At 45.8% G+C, this 21,339-nt stretch overlaps 1 protein-coding gene across 1 annotated transcript in view; it reads right to left on the reverse strand.

Annotated features, from left to right (window-relative positions):
- Positions 1-18,696: 18,696 nt before the first annotated feature.
- The window catches only part of LOC310853683 (thyrotropin-releasing hormone-degrading ectoenzyme-like), a gene marked incomplete at both ends in the record, with an annotated part of 235,628 nt that continues 232,985 nt past the window's right edge, over positions 18,697-21,339 (reverse strand). The window contains one exon of the mRNA XM_083758078.1: positions 18,697-18,852. Within this exon, the coding sequence (XP_083614204.1) occupies positions 18,697-18,852 (156 nt within the window). The remainder of the gene's footprint in view (positions 18,853-21,339) is intronic.

Below are 21,339 nucleotides of genomic sequence, written 5' to 3' on the forward strand. Positions count from 1 at the left end.
GGGAAAAGTGCTACAGAGCAGTGGATGTGTGTCTGGCTACCGCCCTGGACCAGGGCTCAGGGCTAGCCTAATCCATGACTGTACCGCCGGTGTGTTTTGCACGGTACCTTGTCTTACCTTGCCTTTTGCACGGCACGCTACATAGAAGGACTATGTCTGAGTATTGTGACGTGCAGTCTGAGCCCACACCGGCTTCAGGCTTCACACTGCATCATATGGCAAGATATACATTCATGTCATTTGTCAACATGGCCCATTCATATTAATCACGGAGACAGTAGAGTGATACTGAAAATAAAATAAAATAGAGAGGAAAGGAAAGGAAAGGTACTATGTTGTTTACGCAGGGTAACTGGACTAAGTTAAGGAAAGGTACTATGTTTACCCAGGGTAACTGGACTAAGGAAAGGAAAGGTACTATGTTTACCCAGGGTAACTGGACTAAGGAAAGGAAAGGTACTATGTTTACCCAGGGTAACTGGACTAAGGAAAGGAAAGGTACTATGTTTACCCAGGGTAACTGGACTAACTTGTTTACAGCCAGGCCCTGCTCATAGAACATTTCATGGTAGGGGTTCAATGCCTTGCTCAAGGGCACTTCAGCGGTGGTAATTTTAACGTGCCGGTCCGGGGATATGAACTATAGCGACCTTTCCGATATCAAGACCGCTCCGCAAACCGTTTCGGCCACCACTGCTCCTTAAAGAGCCGAACGGGTGCTGCAATTCGAACACATTTGAAATTCATAATGCAACATGAATTAAATCTATAGGATTGGTATGTTTACATGTGTCCATGCCCTTTATTATGATCATTATTAACCCATTCTGACCTGAGATCAGATTCATACGAGGTTTCCACTGGACACATACTGGTCTGATGAACCCACTCTGACCTGAGATCAGATTCTAAAAATGTCAGTCGATTTTTCAAAGATAGCAGACCTACAAGCTAAAAGCGCGCCACTCGGTGGCGCGCTATGAGCTTGTAGATCTGCAATTTTTCAATAGCCAAATGATAACATGACGCTAACACCAAAATGGGTTCCCGTTCAGAATGGGTTAAAGATTGTGCCAGATGCACTACTGTACTCGATCTGTATCGCTCTCTCGCTCTCAGTTCATTTACATATGAATGTACATGCTGTGTTTTTCTTTCTCTCAGGCCATCACAGAAAAATTAATTTCCATAAATGGTGCTGGAAACTGAATCAATTTATTTTTCTGCCTGGAAACCAAATCAATCAATCTCTCTCTCTGTCTCTGTCTCTGTCTGTCTCTCTCTCTCTCTCTCTCTCTCTCTCTCTCATAACTACAACAATAGCAGATTGTTGCAGGCTCCTTATAGAAGTGAGGCTGTATAGAATGTTATAAATGTGTTTGTGAGGTCAGGGCACATTCAGCTGGGAGTTATACAGTTTAATTCTCAATTAAAGTCTTTTTTTGTACATTTATTTATGATTCTTGTTTTTATTGTGACAGAAAATGAGGAAGTAGGCCTACTCTTCATTGTGTTACTTTGGTCGATAGTTTGCACATTCGCAGCCCACCCATTTGGCCATTGACTGCTTATAAATGTACGTCCTATCAAATCTAACGCTTCCGTGCCAAAGACATATATATATATTTGCGTCCCGTGGTCTTTATAGTTTGATCCAAACCGCGATGTTAGCGACTCGCTACTAAATCGTCGCTACCTCGTGGTTACAATTTTAACGCTTCGGATGACTTTAAAAATGACGGTAGCTAAACAAATTGTGTTTTTATTGTTGTCGCTTCCGGTTCACTGTGGGTGTATTTTCATGACGACGCCAGGCCCAGTCCCGCCCCCTTTCATGACGACGCCAGGCCCAGTCCCGCCCCCTTTCATGACGACGCCAGGCCCAGTCCCGCCCCCTTTCATGACGCCGCCAGGCCCAGGAAATGATTCCCAATGCATTTTCCTCATAGACATTTCAGAAAGTATTTATTTAAAGACCTTTTAAGCGTCGTACGAAGCCAACTCTTGTCGTTAAAAATCATGACAACACACATTTTTTTGGGCCGAACAAATAATTAGAAAGAAGAAAAAAAACGGCAGGTTACAACACTTTTTTTGTTGTTTTTCTTCTTTGTAATTATTTGTTTGGTCCAAAATATTGTGTTTGTTGTCATGGAGTCGTGACAAATCATTGTGACTATCGTCATAGTTTTAATCACCATAGCTTATTTTTTATTTTAGTTTAGTTTAGTCAGTGAAAAAGGGTAGTCAGTCGAACATGTTTCGCCATAGTTTTCCTGTTAGACTTCCTGTTACATAAATAAATAAATACAATGAAAGAGATACATGCATCTTGGTGAAAGGCGTTTCAGACGGCTTTGTGCTCCTGGTGGGATTATTAAATGTTTAAACACAATAAGGGCCCCGCCTCCTGGTGGGATTATTAAATGTTTAAACACAATAAGGGCCCCGCCTCCTGGTGGGATTATTACATGTTTAAACACAATAAGGGCCCCACCTCCTGGTGGGATTATTACATGTTTAAACACAATAAGGGCCCCACCTCCTGGTGGGATAATTAAATGTTTAAACACAATAAGGGCCCCACCTCCTGGTGGGATAATTAAATGTTTAAACACAATAAGGGGCCCCGCCTCCTGGTGGGATTATTACATGTTTAAACACAATAAGGGGCCCGCCTCCTGGTGGGATTATTACATGTTTAAACACAATAAGGGGCCCGCCTCCTGGTGGGATTATTACATGTTTAAACACAATAAGGGGCCCCGCCTCCTGGTGGGATTATTACATGTTTAAACACAATAAGGGCCACACCTCCTGGTGGGATTATTAAATGTTTAAACACAATAAGGGGCCCACCTCCTGGTGGGATTATTAAATGTTTAAACACAATAAGGGGCCCCGCCTCCTGGTGGGATTATTAAATGTTTAAACACAATAAGGGGCCCCGCCTCCTGGTGGGATTATTAAATGTTTAAACACAATAAGGGGCCCGTTGGTTGGCTACACCGTAAGCCATGTGTCTTCCTCTTACAACCTCTCCGTGCAGCTTCTATAACAGCATGACATAGCAGCTGAGTGAGTACTGTTAGAAATAATTATATTATTATATCATGCTTTGCATATTAACAGTTCCAGTCTCCCAGGTGGCGTGTGAATCTGTTTATCTGGATGAGCATGCATGGCTTTGCTGAAAAGCCCCCCAGAAGATTGACACACTATCGCCTTTTACATCAGCCCCCCCCCCCCCCCCCCCCCATAGTAAGGTAACTTCACATTGAGTTATACTGTAGGCCTGATAATGTCTGTCTGTCTGTCTGTCTGTCGGTCGTATACCAGACTATAGGCCTGAGACACAACATGACATAATGATGCTACCACCTTCCCCACTTAAACAAAGGTTAAAGTGTAAAATATATAGAAATAACAATTTAAAGTGAGTTTCATATAGTAAACTCGTAAGAAGTAAATGGTTGTAAGGCAACTGATTGAACGTTGAAATAACAAAAAAAGAACCAACAGAACAAACTCAATATCACTTGACTTAATTCAACAGAAGAGCAAAGTAACTAACTCAACTGAAAATAACAGGAGTGTGGTGGGTGGTTGGGAGAAGAGGAAGACAGGTCTGTCCCCCTGCGTGCGGGGGGGCGGGGGGTATGAATTTAACTAGACTCGTATGAATCTGACCTGAGATCAGATTCATACGAGGTTTCCACTGGACACACACTGGTCTGATTAACCCATTCTGACCCGAGATCAGATTATAAAAAAATGTCAGTCGTTCTTCGATTTTTCAAAAAATAGCAGACCTACAAGCTCGTAGCGCGCCACTCGGTGGCGCGCTACGAGCTTGTAGATCTGCTATTTTTCAATAGCTAAAGCATGACATGATGCCAAAACCAAAATGGGTTCCCGTTCAGAATGGGTTAATACTCTGTGGGTCAAATCCGTCCCAGGGCCGCCTGTTTTGAAAGCCGTGTGAGGACGTTATTACTGTGGGTGAAACAGGATTCACAGCAGGCAGTAAAAAATAAAAAATAAAACCAACACAACACAACCAACCTGGTCAAAACAACTCATGAATAACACAATGGGAAATCCACCGGGCTGCTCCTCCCACATGGAGATGAGACGTACGCTTTACTTAGTGTCATTCACTTTTCATCCTCCCTGCTCATCACGCACACACACACACACACACACACACGCACACACCCACACACACACACATAAGTGTAGGAGAGTGTGTGCGTGAGTGCATATTGTGAGTCACACACCCCATTACCCCACGTTACTTTGCCATACGGTACCATCTGGATGCCCCAGGCAGGCACGCATGCACGCTTGCGTGTGCGGACGCACACACACACACACACACACACACACACACACACACACACACACACACACACACACACACACACACACACACACACACACACACACACACACAGTAAGTTTTCCAAGTTAACAGTAATGTTCCGGTCTGTCAGGCGGAAGCCCTTTTTTTCCATTTTGTTTTCAAAGGAGAGAAAAAGGCCTGGGCGAGCCAAGCAGGAAAAGTGGCATAGGAGTGGGCGTGAACCATGTATTTCACTAACCAATAACAGAGCAGAGGGGCGTGGCTCCAAATGTGGCTATACGTCTAGCCTCGGTCCCAGGCTTACTGCGACAAGTAAAGCCTGGTCACAACGTAAGGCAGAGAAGCATAAAGTAAAGCCTGGTCACAACGTAAGGCAGAGAAGCATAAAGTAAAGCCTGGTCACAACGTAAGGCAGAGAAGCATAAAGTAAAGCCTGGTCACAACGTAAGGCGGAGAAGCATAAAGTAAAGCCTGGTCACAACGTAAGGCAGAGAAGCATAAAGTAAAGCCTGGTCACAACGTAAGGCAGAGAAGCATAAAGTAAAGCCTGGTCACAACGTAAGGCAGAGAAGCATAAAGTAAAGCCTGGTCACAACGTAAGGCGGAGAAGCATAAAGTAAAGCCTGGTCACAACGTAAGGCAGAGAAGCATAAAGTAAAGCCTGGTCACAACGTAAGGCGGAGAAGCATAAAGTAAAGCCTGGTCACAACGTAAGGCAGAGAAGCATAAAGTAAAGCCTGGTCACAACGTAAGACAGAGAAGCATAAAGTAAAGCCTGGTCACAACGTAAGGCGGAGAAGCATAAAGTAAAGCCTGGTCACAACGTAAGGCAGAGAAGCATAAAGTAAAGCCTGGTCACAACGTAAGGCAGAGAAGCATAAAGTAAAGCCTGGTCACAACGTAAGACAGAGAAGCATAAAGTAAAGCCTGGTCACAACGTAAGACAGAGAAGCATTAAGGCATTTAATAAACATGGTCATGAATACTTTCTGCTTCCAGTCACTAGTTTAAAGTCTCATTTCTCATGTCATAATATTCTTTTTGGAAAGTTATGGTCCCATTTATTAAAAAAAAGTACCATAAAGTCCCGTATGTTCTGATGGGCGTGGCTACCGTTACAGAACGGGAGCCAACCCCCCATTCAGTCAAAAGAAAAACCAACGAAGAGTAAGGGGGGGGGGGGGGGGGGGGGGGGAGTCCCGCCCAGCTGGGCCCAAACGGAGCCAGCTAATGGCCAGCTGGGCCCAAACGGAGCCAGCCAATGGCCAGCTGGGCCCAAACGGAGCCAGCCAATGGCCAGCTGGGCCCAAACGGAGCCAGCCAATGGCCAGCTGGGCCCAAACAGATCTAGAAATATGGCGACTTACAGTGCAAGGGCTGACAGGCTTCATTTTACGTCCATGTTAGACCCGGGGAACGCTTTGTCCATATTTTCTACAGTCTATGATACGCAGGCACACCTCTGCAGTCAGTGCTAGTTGTCTTCTAAGTGACTGGTGTGACAAAACATTGACACTTCGTTGACTCATGTTTGGTTCAAGTTGTTGAAGCGAAGACGCAGCGTGTGGGGGGGGGGACACTAAGACACAGCGTGAGGGGGGGGACACTAAGACACAGTGTGTGGGGGGGGACACTAAGACACAGTGTGTGGGCGGGGGACACTAAGACACAGCGTGGGGGGGGAACACTAAGACACAGTGTGTGGGCGGGGGACACTAAGACACAGCGTGGGGGGGGGGCACTAAGACACAGTGTGTGGGGGGGACACTAAGACACAGCGTGTGGGGGGGACACTAAGACACAGCGTGTGGGGGGTGGACACTAAGACACAGCATGGGGGGGGACACTAAGACACAGCATGGGGGGGGACACTAAGACACAGCATGGGGGGGACACTAAGACACAGCATGGGGGGGACACTAAGACGCAGCATGGGGGGGGACACTAAGACGCAGCATGGGGGGGGACACTAAGACGCAGCATGGGGACACACACACTAAGACGCAGCATGGGGGGGGCACACTAAGACGCAGCATGGGGGGGGACACTAAGACGCAGCATGGGGGGGACACACTAAGACGCAGCATGGGGGGGACACACTAAGACGCAGCATGGGGGGGGACACTAAGACGCAGCGTGGGGGGGACACACTAAGACGCAGCATGGGGGGGGACACACTAAGACGCAGCATGTTGGGGGGACACTAAGACGCAGCATGGGGGGGGACACTAAGACGCAGCATGGGGGGGGGACACTAAGACGCAGCGTGGGGGGGGGACACTAAGACGCAGCATGGGGGGGGACACTAAGACGCAGCATGGGGGGGACACTAAGACGCAGCATGGGGGGGGACACTAAGACGCAGCATGGGGGGGGGACACTAAGACGCAGCATGGGGGGGGACACTAAGACGCAGCATGGGGGGGACACTAAGACGAAGCATGGGGGGGGACACTAAGACGCAGCGTGGGGGGGGACACTAAGACACAGCATGGGGGGGACACTAAGACGCAGCATGGGGGGGACACTAAGATGCAGCGTGGGGGGGACACTAAGACGCAGCATGGGGGGGACACTAAGACGCAGCATGGGGGGGGACACTAAGACGCAGCGTGGGGGACACACACACTAAGACGCAGCATGGGAAACACACACACTAAGACGCAGCATGGGGGACACACACACTAAGACGCAGCATGGGGGACACACACACTAAGACGCAGCATGGGGGGGACACTAAGACGCAGCATGGGGGACACACACACTAAGACGCAGCATGGGGGGGACACTAAGACGCAGCATGGGGGACACACACACTAAGACGCAGCATGGGGGACACACACACTAAGACGCAGCATGGGGGACACACACACTAAGACGCAGCATGGGGGGGGACACTAAGACGCAGCATGGGGGACACACACACTAAGACGCAGCATGGGGGGGACACTAAGACGCAGCATGGGGGACACACACACTAAGACGCAGCGTGGGGGGGGACACTAAGACGCAGCATGGGGGACACACACACTAAGACGCAGCATGGGGGGGACACTAAGACGCAGCATGGGGGACACACACACTAAGACGCAGCATGGGGGACACACACACTAAGACGCAGCATGGGGGACACACACACTAAGACGCAGCGTGCAGAGTTTGAGCTCCGACATTTCACTATATAGGCTATTATTCACCAATTCATACAAGTACAGTTATCGTGAAACCAGTTCTATCTCTTTTTACTCTCTCTCTCTCTTTGTTCATTTCTCTCTGCCACATTCTCTCTAAGTTCCATTCATCACACACGCACACACACACACACACACACACACACACACACACGTTATACAGGCACACACACATAATTCACACCATATCTTGTTGAATAAACAATGGGCTAGTCATCCATCAGGCCATGCCATGATAGACTTCTATTTAAACAGGCAAATGACCTAACTTAACCATGCGCACACACACACACACACACACACACACACACACACACACACACACACACACACACACACACACACACACACACACACACACACACACACACACACACACACACACACACACACACACACACACACACACACACACACTTTGCTGACCACAAAGGATTTGTTGTCCTGAGAATAAATGAGTGTGCGTGCGTGCGTGCATGTTACCTTCCTGCACTAATACATGGTGATTTCCACAGTGTTGCATTCCCATGGACTTGTAGTAGCCTTGGTTCATGTACAATAATGAATACATTTGCATATGAACTGAATTTTTCAAACATTTCATGTCTGGCATTTTCCACATCTCTCTATATGGAAATAGAATAATAGAATAACCCTCAAAAGAGCCGTTTTAATCTCTAAACACCAGTCCTGAATTAAAATCCCAGCTGCTGGGATTAATTATCATTAATTATCGTTCGTCTCACTGATAATTAGTTGAAGATGCTGGAAAAAGCTTGTGAAACTTGCGAAATTGGACATTCTGCATGAATACTTTTACTTTTTGTTAACATTCTAAGAAGGTCGGGGATCACCCGATTACCTCTCTTCTTCCAGGCGAAGCTTCATCCATCCATTAGAATTGGATTATAATAATTGCATCTTTGATGTATTTACAAACCGACCTCCCTGGGCAACAAAACCAGTGACTTCCAGGAAAGTCAGGATGGCTGCAACCCCTGTTGCAGCAACCCCTGTCGCAGCAACCCCTGTCGCAGCAACCCCTGTTGCAGCACTCGCAAGACGGCACCACGCAAGCTAAGGAACGTACAGTAGAAAAGAAATGAGCAATACTCAGAGAGTCTCCCAAGAGGAGGGGAGGAAGAGAGACTCAGTGACACAGACGCAGTGAAGGCTCAATACACAATACAGTAGGCCAAGTGTGGACAAGGACGAACGCATGCACACCGCAGAGACCAACAGTCTGGTGAGACAAACCATAGTCCTTTAAAGGCCACTTTTGCACGACAGCATTCTCCAGAGAAAACGGCTAATTCCCGCAGTGCCTTCTCTGGGTTTTCAACAGCTAAAAAACGCTGTTGTCGTCTAAATGGACGCGTGCAAACAATACTTTATATTTTACAGTTTTCTATGGAAACCGTTCTCATGTACAAAAGAGGCCCTATAGAGACCTCTCAGTGCCTGCAATCGCCCAAGAACAAGGCAGAGAGAGAGCCTCTCCTGTCGGCTCTGGCACAATGAATGGAAAGGACAATAGCTGGAGGGGCAGTGATTTGTCCAATTACTGCTGACCTGCCAAGGTTTGAGACACTGTAAGGAGGTTGGGGACTCCCTGATGACCTCATGGTTAAGGGTTGAGACACTGTAAGGAGGTTGGGGACTCCATGATGACCTCATGGTTAAGGGTTGAGACACTGTAAGGAGGTTGGGGACTCCCTAATGACCTCATGGTTAAAGGGTTGAGACACTGTAAGGAGGTTGGGGACTCCCTGATGACCTCGTGGTTAAAGGGTTGAGACACTGTAAGGAGGTTGGGGACTCCCTAATGACCTCATGGTTAAAGGGTTGAGACACTGTAAGGAGGTTGGGGACTCCCTGATGACCTCATGGTTAAAGGGTTGAGACACTGTAAGGAGGTTGGGGACTCCCTGATGACCTCATGGTTAAGGGTTGAGACACTGTAAGGAGGTTGGGGACTCCCTGATGACCTCATGGTTAAGGGTTGAGACACTGTAAGGAGGTTGGGGACTCCCTGATGACCTCTTTTCCAGGCCTATAGGCTTCATCCATCTGGATCCAATGGATTGGCCTAATCGAGTGTCGCAGTCCCGCCCCCTCGAGAGACCCGGAAAATAAATCACAGTTTATTTTCCCCATAGGCATTTCGTAAAGTATTTATTTAAAGACGGTTACGCCACGGACAAAGCCAACTCGGATCGTGACAAATCAAGACAATGAACACAATATTTTGGGCCGATCAAATGATTAGAAAGAAGAAAATAAAGGCAGGAGACAAAACTATTTGTTTTGTTTTTCTTCTTATAAATGATTTGATCGGCCCAAAACATTGTGTTCATTGTCATGAACGTAACCGTCTTTAAATAAATACTTTAAGAAATGCCTATGGGAAAAATGCATTGGGATTCATTTCCTGGGCCACTCGTCGTTCTGAAAGGGGGTGGGACTGCAACGCTCTATTGGGGACTGCCCATAAGTCCAACCTCCTGTGTTAGTTTGACCTACTGTGGCAGGTTAAGACTGAGGTTAGGCTTAGCCACCTACTGTGGCAGGTTAAGACTGAGGTTAGGCTTAGCCACCTACGTGAAATTATGGGAGGTCGGAATATTGAGAGGTCGGAAATAATGACATGGCACATTACTGTACAATCGTTTATTTTTAATTAATTTACAAACGGGTACTTTTGATGCCAATACTTGTGCACTTACTTGCACTGAAGTCTATAGAATTTCTGTTTTTTACATTTACTACGGCGTATTTCTACATTGACCAGTATTGATTACTTTAAGCTATAAGTAAAAGAATGCGAGTTCCCCACACGCCATCGGCATCCACACCAGGTGTCAGCTGGAGGAAACAGTTCCAGCACAGATTGCTAGACTTCACTTCCCCGGGAGGGACACCATGAACCATGACATCCTGGGGGATCCCTGCAGTGCATTCTTATATATATATATATATATATATAGGACATCGTGGAGATATGAATCCCCCCCATCTGGCCCTTGATCTGCCCTGCGGCCTCCTCCCAGCTGGACGTGTGCCCCAAAGACCTCCCTAGGGAGAGACGCCCAGTATAAACATTATGCCTGTCTATCGATGTGGCTATTAATTAAAACTATTGTGAATAGATTCCCCCGGATTGAATAAGGGCTTTTAAAACCACAACTTTGTGCTTTGAAGGCATAGAAATATATATTTTTTCTTTTTTCTGACTGGTTAGACTGGTGGTTAGCAGCAGGTTAGCAGCATAGCGAGCAAGCAGACCAGTGCATAGTCTGGCATAGAATCTCGTCCCCCTGTCCCATTCTGAATTCCCATGTTTAACCCCTTTCGGTGTTAGCATCATGTTATGCTTTAGCTATTGAAAAAAATGCAGATCTACAAGCTCATAGCTCATAGCTACGAGCTTGTAGGTCTGCTATTTGTGAAAATCGTGGCATACAAGAACTGTGTTATCAAAATAAATTGCCTTTACTACTACAGTTGGTAAGACTTGTGAAGTGAGTAAGTAAGCTGATCTGCTGCTGAATGAACCCTCTGCGCCTCTAAGACACATAATGCTGACATCAAGTTAACAACATGATATAAGATTGATTGGTCAGTTTAATTAACAGATAGAAGCTGATCGGTTATAAGTTAAGTCAGTTTAATATTTTGTCCACTAAAAAAAAAAAAAAAAACACAAACAGGAAGTACAATCACCCTCTTCTCTGGTAACTTCCTGTTGACTCTCTCCTCATAGCTCGCAGGAAGTAAACACAACTCACAATGTCATAGTCCCAGTGTGTGTGTACGTGTGTGTGTGTGTGCGTCCATGTTTGTACTATACTTGTTGTAATTAGAGAAATAAGCATGGTCAGGAGTGGACCATGGTCAGGGGTGTACCATTTTAGTAAGGGCATTTTATCAGGTATTTGACCAATCTGGGAACTAAATCGTTACCAAGAAATGTCTTCACCAATGTGTTTCTAAAGGTGTCTAATAACATGTACTAAAAGTTTGAAATTCAACCCCCGGGGGAAATTGAGTTATTAGCATAATATGTGACCATACCCATAACATCCTATATAAAGAAAAAAAAATCCAAATGTCATCATTCTTTCAGTAGCATGTGACATATGAAACTAGGCGGTTTTCATGATTCTGAATCCATTCCAAGCATTAGTTTTGCACAAAAAACACTCCTTGGGAGGAAAACGGCCATAGCCGTCATTACAAACGTGATGAGGTCAGCACATTTGGATATGGCCTAATTTAGCCCAAGGAGTGTTTTTTGTGCAAAACTAATGCTTGGAATGGATTCAGAATCATGAAAAACCCCTAGTTTCATATGTCACATGCTACTTAAAGAATGATGACATTTGGCCTTATATAGGATGTTATGGGTATGGTCACATATTATGCTAATAACTCAATTTCCCCCGGGAGTTGAATTTCAAACTTTTAGTACATGTTATTAGACACATTTAGAAACACATTGGTAAAGACATTTCTTGGTAACGATTTAGTTCCCAGATTTTCATAGATTTCTCTTACTATTTTCCTTGTCCTCACAAGATAAATGGTTTGGCTGGGGTGAGGACTGGGGCTCATTTAGAGGTCAGGTGGTTTAGGGGTTGGAGTTATGGTCTGATTTATAGCCTTTAGCTGCTTATAGTTTCTCATGGTGTCACACAATGAAAATAATCTACCATCTCTCTCATATCGTGTCATACAACTATGTGTATAGCCTAACTCAGGTGTCAGGGTGAAAATGGCAAAATAAATTGTAACAATGAACAGGGGGGGAAAAAAAGCATTCAGACAATTTGTGCTGTGCTGTGTGTGTGTGTGTGTAAGTGTGTGTGTGTGTGTGTGTGTGTGTGTGTGTGTGTGTGTGCGTGCGTGCGTGCGTGTGTGTACGTACGTGTGCGTGTGTGTGTGTGTGTGTACGTGTGCGTGTGCTTGTGCATGTACGTGTGTGTGGTGTCACACAGATGCGTGTGACAACATCAGTTCAATGTTACACTTCAATGTTTTATGACAGATCAATGTCGTGACCTGTGACCTTTGACCTCTGACATGTGTCCGGTTTGTCTAGCGAATGTTTTCAAGAATATATAGATGGACGTCTGAGGTCATACAATGGCAAGAGCTGACTGGCTCACAACACGGGATCACAGAATATCATCATCATAATCACATCACCCGCTTCGAAGGTTATCAACCGATAATCACCCGTATGTTCTTATCTGGACCATGCAATGCAGGCAATAATGTACATTTCCATTTTATGCGAAAACATCATGAAAACATACGTTTTCAAGACTTACGTGGCCGGTTAAGACTGATATGAGGTTAGGGGACTTACGTGGCCGGTTAAGACTGATATGAGGTTAGGGGACTTACGTGGCCGGTTAAGACTGATATGAGGCTAGGGGACTTATGTGGCCGGTTAAGACTGATACGAGGTTAGGGGACTTACGTGGCCGGTTAAGACTGATACGAGGTTAGGGGACTTACGTGGCCGGTTAAGACTGATATGAAGTTAGGGGACTTACGTGGCCGGTTAAGACTGATACGAGGTTAGGGGACTTACGTGGCCGGTTAAGACTGATATGAGGTTAGGGGACTTACGTGGCCGGTTAAGACTGATATGAAGTTAGGGGACTTACGTGGCCGGTTAAGACTGATACGAGGTTAGGGGACTTACGTGGCCGGTTAAGACTGATATGAGGCTAGGGGACTTACGTGGCCGGTTAAGACTGATACGAGGTTAGGGGACTTACGTGGCCGGTTAAGACTGATACGAGGTTAGGGGACTAACGTGGCCGGTTAAGACTGATATGAAGTTAGGGGACTTACGTGGCCGGTTAAGACTGATACGAGGTTAGGGGACTTACGTGGCCGGTTAAGACTGATACGAGGCTAGGGGACTTACGTGGCCGGTTAAGACTGATATGAGGTTAGGGGACTTACGTGGCAGGTTAAGACTGATATGAGGCTAGGGGACTAACGTGGCCGGTTAAGACTGAGGTTAAGGTTAGGGTTAGAGTTAGCGTTAGCGCTAGATTTGGCCGTTGCGGTTAGTACTGGTAATAGTCGGACAACGCGACCGTCGGACAATGGCTGACGTCAGTATGTATGTATGTGGAAATGTCCATACTGTCTGCATTGCATGCTGTCGATATAGGGATGATGACGGAGGTTAAATCATCCCATAACATCCGAAGCTGCTAATTATCATCATCATCATATAACTGTTAACCCTTACCATCATCCGAGTGTCTCATTTAGAAGTTGTCTAGAACCTGGTCCCAAACTGGGGGTCTCCAAAATATCGTTGGGTGTCCCCAGGTTAATGTGCAACGTTATTTTCTCACTCAACAGTAAACAGACCAACATACTGTGCGGTATAAGTGTCTACAGCCTAGGGATATCTGCACATTACTTAAGTGAACATATGTGACCAAATTTGACTGAGAGACTGCCATTGGATTTTTTGTTTTTGTTTTTTCATGCCATATGAAAGCATGGAATCATAGCTTCAAATTGACATATTGGTTGTTCAGTTTGACCCACCAGTTTTGGAGATATGGCTTATAGAGTAATGTCTTGCAGAAAACAGCGAGTTGAGAAAACAGGCTTGAAAGGTTCACTTCTGTGGTCTCTAACATTACACCTATAGCTACATGTTTAAGCATTTATTTCATATTTACATGTCACTTATTTCAGACATGCTCTAGTATGTGAAGAGTCTGCCTGTGCTATTGAGTAAAAAAATAAAAATAAAAAACGTTTTTCTCCTCTGGTGAAAAGCTGTAATTTGCGCGATGGCAGTCTCTCAGTCAAATCTGGTCACATATTAATACTTTTTTAGACCTTTATAATATGAAATTGGCCAAAATATCAAATATTTCATAAGAGAGAGGCGAACATTGTGAAAATAAGCTGACGACGTAACGTGTGCTTGTAGCTCAGCTATTTTTGGTGAAGAGATCTGTCGTAGAGGGACAGAGGGGGTCGGGAACCCTGGGTGTCCCCGTTAAAACCACTGAAATACTGCCTTGTATTATCATTATTAAATCACATATACCGTCATCATTTAAAACCATTGGAATACTGTCATTACTATGGCGATTATGAAATAATTAGTCTTATATAGTTATTAAAACCACTCCAATTGTGTCATCATTAGTATAGTTATTAATTCATTAGTATTGTAATTATTATTATTAAATTAGACAGCTAACAGGATACAGGGGGTTATATAAGCAGGCAGGTTATTCAATTCATACAGCATGGATCCACTGTACTGTACATCAACACAGTCCATTCGATCCCTCCACGTTAGCCCATCAAATCCATCACGATTAGAGGCAAAAGGGGTCACTCGATCGGGTGATGCAGCAGGAGCAAAGTACCTGCCCACCACTGCGGAGTCAAAGTCAAAGTCTAGGGGTTCAAATCCCACCGCGGGGGTGCATCTGGCTTGGCCCGAGCGTCTGTTCTGAGCACAACTCACTGGGCCGCGTTCGAGGGACGCCCGGTCACAGAGGGTGATATTCTGTCACTGCATGTATAGGACTCCGATGGGCCGGGGAATGATGAGCGGGAGGACTGGAGTATATAGGGCTGAGGCTCCCGGTTTTCCCACTGGGAGCTCCTCACTGGAGGAGTATAGGGCGTCGCAGTCCCTCCCCCTTTCAGAACGACGAGTGGCCCAGGAAATGAATCCCAATGCATTTTTACCATATAGGCATTTCAAAACGTATTTATTTAAAGACCTTTTAATCAGGCCAGTGTGTGTCCAGTGGAAAGTGGAAACCTTGTATGAATCTGATCTCAGGTCAGAATGGGTTAAGCGTCGTACGAAGCCAACTCTTGTCGTGAAAAATCATGACAACACACACACAATATTTTGGACCAAACAAATAATTACAAAGAAGAAAAAACAACAAAAGAAGTGTTGTAACCTGCCGTTTTTTTTTCATGATTTGTCACGACAAGAGTGGGCTTCGTACGACGCTTAAAAAGGTCTTTAAATAAATGAAATGCCCGAAATGCCTATATGGGAAAAATGCATCGAGATTCATTTCCTGGGCCACTCGTCGTTCTGAAAGTGGGAAGGGACTGCGACGCTCTATAGGGCTAAGGTTCTCCCAGTGGGAGCACTCCTCACTGGGAGTTCCTCACTGGCAGGTGAGCCTGTAGGGTACAGCAGCAGTGGTGAGCAGTGGGATAAGAATTGGTATAATAAATTACTAAATTGGGGAGAAAACGGAGAAAACAATTGGCTCCCCCAAAAATGTGAGGTAAAACCTAAAAAATATAATATATATTATTCTGTCCAACTGTACAGTTCATCTCTCTGAGAGAGAAAAAAAACAACAATAGTTACATCCCAATACTGCTTCATCCATCCTCCATCCTCCATCGTGACCTGGAAATCATTCGCCTCCCAAATGTTAATTGTCTTTTCGGAGCAGCCGAGACGAGTACGTTAGTTTTTAGATATTTTCTTTCTGGCAGAATGCTTGACGTATAAACGCTGCTCCTCCATGGGTCACATCATCGGTAGTCGCCGTCGCTTCAAACAAGGATGTTGACGATTGAGCGAGGACGATTCCTTTGAAGACAACTCCGTCGATCGCCGTCCTCCCAACAACGCGAGAGTATAGGGGACGCGAGGATGTGGAGTATTGGGATCTGGCTCATGGCGTGGTGGCAGGCTGGAGAATCTTCACAAATACTTTACAGTCTGTGGGCTGTATTTTGCGCGTCTGAAACCCATTCTGACCTGAGATCAGATTCTAAAAATGTCACAGTCGTTCTTCGATTTTTCAAAAATAGCAGACCTACAAGCTCGTAGCGCGCCACTCGGTGGCGCGCTATGAGCTTGTAGATCTGCTATTTTTCAATAGCTAAAGCATAACATGATGCTAACACCAAAATGGGTTCCCGTTCAGAATGGGTTAAGCACCAGGTCTTATTCCCCAACTTGAGTAAACTATAAAGACCTGGAGGCGTGATCAATGCCATTTGGCTATTCTGAGTGGCCAAAGAGCATTGATCACGCCTCCAGGTCTTTAGTTTACTCAAGTTATAGGGAATAAGACCTGGTGCTTAAGACACGCAAAATACAGCCCAGTCTGTCTGAATGTCTGTCTGTCTGTCTGGTGTGTCACTACAGAATCCATGACAACAACAAAAAAAGACAATGAGAGGGTATCATCTGTCAAACAGTCCTATATCCGTGACAGCCTGTCTGTCACATTGTCATATTCAAGACAATGTATACCTCATGTCATGTTATCATACAACAAAGTGAAAGCTGCTTATTGTCATAAAAAAAACTTCAATTATTCTGTCACTTTGTCCTTCCGTCCGTCTGTCTGTCTGTCTGTCCAGGGTTCCATTTGTGGGACAAGAAAGGAAACAGGGGGCATCTCTGGAGTTATACGGCAAATAACGGAAATGACGATCTATAAGTTCACGCGTTGGGATGTGATCTATCGCTCTGAAAGTGGTCCAAACTATCGTTGTTATATAGTTGTTTTTTGGACTCCATCGTCCAGTTGAGCTGGAACCATTTTTATTGTTTATAGTTCTGTCATCATTCTGTATAAGTGTAGACAGAGTCATTCAGAGCTTATAGTAAACGTAATGTTTAAAAGGTCAAATCAGGGGATTCAGCTCATTGGCTGAGTGCGCAGAGGTGGGCATGGCTTTAGTGCACGGCGTCTTCAAAAACGTTCACGCAAACAGACGCCCAGATTGTTCAGTAACAGGGTTCTTTCTTTCTGTCTTTCTGTCTTTCTTTCTTTGCCTTTTCATCCTGTTCCCTCTCCGTGTCTATGAATAAAACATGAGCTTGGTGGTTGGTTGAGCTTTCTGGCTGAGTGAACAGCAGACAGGCTGGAACGAGGGAAGAATCGATGGAGACAGAAGGAGAGAGGGAGGGAGAGAGGGAGAGGGAGGGAGGGGTTGTTGAATCTTATCAACCACCGTTCTTTCTTTCTCTCCTTCTTTCACACTCATTACTCCCTTCTCCCTCCATCTCTGGCCTCAGGGCCACGGAAAGTGATTTTTGTTTTTTTTGCTGCCAGCGCCTTTCTGTCAAGGATTTATACGGTAAAGACGCATCGTGGCCGGCACTCCTCTTACTAGCGGCCGAGCGTTGCGGAAACTGTTGAACTTTCGGTAGTAATAGGTTTGTTTTTTTAAAACAATACACTTTTAGGATAATTTGGTCAACCTTCGTCGCACAGCGGTTTGAGTTCCGAAACATTCATACCGTCTGCGCCTCGGCTGGCAGCATTAGCACGAAATGTAAACAAGGAAGTCAATTACCGTAGGTCGTTACTGTAATTACTGTAGGTCCAGTTACTGTAATTACCGTAGGTCCAGGCAGCAAGCCTTCTATCTGGTTGCTTTCTGGACGTCTCATGTCGTGAAACATTTATACAGAGCAATGGGGTTACACAAAGACAAAGAAAAAGGCAATAAAAGTCAAACAAAGTCATATTATGCTAGTGAAAATGCCAGATCTACAAGCTCAGCACATTGTGAGCTTGTAGATATTTCAAATTCATAATATATTGTAGTATGTTCGGCTCCCGGGGGAGACACCAAATGGCTCCCGGTAGGAGACACCAAATGGCTCCCGGTAGGAGACACCAAATGGCTCCCGGTAGGAGACACCAAATGGCTCCCGGTAGGAGACACCAAATGGCTCCCGGTAGGAGACACCAAATGGCTCCCGGTAGGGGGAGACACCAAATGACTCCCGGTAGGAGACACCAAATGGCTCCCGGCAGGAGACACCAAATGGCTCCCGGTAGAAGACACCAAATGGCTCCCGGTAGGAGACACCAAATGGCTCCCGGTAGGAGACACCAAATGGCTCCCAGTAGGAGACACCCAAAATCCATCTTTTGGGTCCCGAGCGGAGAAAAGGTTTTGGGGGAAAACACTGTTGCAGTTCCTCCGAAGAAACACGAAGAAAACAAAACCAGCACAGAAGCCAGCCAAGCCAGCCACAAGGGGGAGCTGTTATAGCTCTGTGGCTCCTCCAGTCATCGGTCACTCTGACTGCGCCGTGCGCGCCGCTAGCGGAACCGTTAGTGGTGGGAGGAGCTAGCCCAGGGGGGCGGGACTCGGGGCTTTGCGCAGCCACTGGTAGAGCTGTCTCCGGTAGAGGCGGTGCCAACGCACGTTGCCCTCCACGATCTCCAGCGCCCGGGGCAACGCAGGCCCCGCCCCCCCACCGCTGGATTGGATGAACTCCTTCAACTATTATGGTATGGCGGGCGGAAGGGGGGGGGCGGGGGGCGGAGGGAGGGGGGGGGGGGGGGGGGGTGAGATGAAGATAGACAGACAGGAAAATAAACGAGAAAGAGAGAGAGAGAGAGAGAGAGACAGAGAGAGAGAGAGAGAGACAGAGAGAGAGAAATTAAGTGAGTCAATTTCTTTAGAAGACAGAAAACAAATTGAATAGAAAACTTTCGCTCGGAGTCGCTCTCGCTTTTTGTTCGCGTTAAGAGTTGTCGTAATTAAACTTCTCTTCTCTCTAAAGAGAGGAATTTTTTTTTTCAAAGCACGTCATTAATGATAAAGAAAACTTCACAGTGAAAAATGACTCGGCAAACATCGACCGGATTGAACAAATGCAACGAGTTGAATCCCAACGAAGAGGAACGGAGCCGCTGTCCCTAATCTCACCTCCCCTTATCTCTCACCACCTGCTCCCCGCTCCCCTCCCGTCTCTCTCATTAACCCGTTCTGACCTGAGATCAGATTCTATACATGTCTGCTACATCCTGACAGTTTTCCATTCTGACCCGAGATCAGATTCTATACAAATGTCTGCTACATCCTGACAGTTTTCCATTCTGACCCGAGATCAGATTCTATACAAATGTCTTCTACATCCTGACAGTTTTCTGAAAAAGCTATGTTTCTATGTTAGTGGTTCTTCGATTTAAAAAAATAGCAGACCTACAAGCTCGTATAGATCTGCTATTTTTCAATAGCTAAAGCATGACATGATGCCAACACCAAAAGGGGTTCCCGCCCAAAATGGGTTAAACACCTAGTTAGCTACACCCCTCATGTGTCTTATGCAAAAAATGGCTGATGAGATGCACCTGCCTGCCTGCCTCTCTCTCTCTCTCTCTCTCTCTATATATATACACACACACACACACACACACACACACACACACACACACACACACACACACACACACACACACACACACACACACACACACACACTAAGGCTGTCCCCGAACATTCATTGTTCGAATGTTCGCTCGTTATAGGGTTGGCACTCGAATATATATATTTTTAAATTATTATTATTATGATTATTATTTTACTCTGAAATATATCTCGGCGAGAATGCGATATGCATAATGAGAGTACTATGTTCATGTTGTGTTTACAATAATTTCAAAGTCCTGCATGATGGCAGAAGAGACTAACACAGTGACGCATGCACGCACGCACGCACACGCGCACACACACTATGCCCACTTCACTTCAAGAGTATACACGCTTCTGAGAGTACACAGGTGGAACAAATTAATGAACGAGTGACAGCTAACGAGCAAGCTACACTGCAGCCAGCACGCTCACAGAGACATTGGGAAGCATCTTTGATCATACAAAATATGGACAGTATTGTACAGTTACTCACAATTACCATGTTTTGGGTAATTGGGCTGCTTGAGAAGTCATGGCTCATTTTGCAACCTGGTGCAGATCAGAAAAAATTACCATAAAGTCACGTATGTTCTGAGGGGCGTGGCTACCGTTACAGTCTATGATCGGGATTCCCCACCCACTCGAGTCAAAATAAAAACCAACTAAGAAGAAGGGGGGAAGTCCCGCCTCGTTGTCTGGGCCAGCCAATGGGCCAGCTGGGCTTAAACGGATCTAGAAAGATGGCGACTTACAATTCAAGGACTGACAGGCTTCATTTTACGTTCATTTTAGACCCGTATTTTTTAGTCCATATTTTTTACAGTGTATGGTTGGGAGAGACGAGAGAGGGGGAGACGCGTTGCGCTCTGATCATGTTCAAGACGGATATCTCGTGTTTTTTTTCATTATAGCGAAGTAAAGACGGTTGTATCCACCCTCAAAATGCGGTCGGTAGCAACGCTCACCAACCGCTGATGAACTTAACCCTTATTTCACTGATAGTCTATGCAACGTCGCCCCGGAGGATCTATTCATGATTTGCAGCCTGCATGGTTAAAAGCACTCAGAGAAATTAATTAATTAGAACCAATTAGAACCAAATGATTCGGATGTTCGCTCTAAGATACCTGCCAAAGTTCCAGTCCTAAAAACACACACACACACACACACACACACACACACACACACACACACACACACACACACACACACACACACACACACACACACACACACACACACACACACACACACACACACACACACACACACACACACACACACACACACACATAACAAATTGGTGTTGGCATTGGCGGTCTCAGAATTTGTGCACCCACGAATGTGCCAGATGTCCTGACTGAATGGGTTTGGAACGCTTGTCCCAAACAGGAGAGACTGACAGAGAGAGATGTCCTGACTTAATGGGTTTGGAATGCTTGTCCCAAACAGGAGAGACTGACAGGGAGATGTCCTGACTGAATGAGTTTGGAACGCTTGTCCCAAACAGGAGAGACTGACAGAGAGATGTCCTGACTGAATGAGATTGGAACGCTTGTCCCAAACACGAGA

Source organism: Protomyctophum parallelum (genome assembly GCF_964188405.1).
Source record: "Protomyctophum parallelum genome assembly, chromosome: 22".
Lineage (NCBI taxonomy): Eukaryota > Metazoa > Chordata > Actinopteri > Myctophiformes > Myctophidae > Protomyctophum > Protomyctophum parallelum.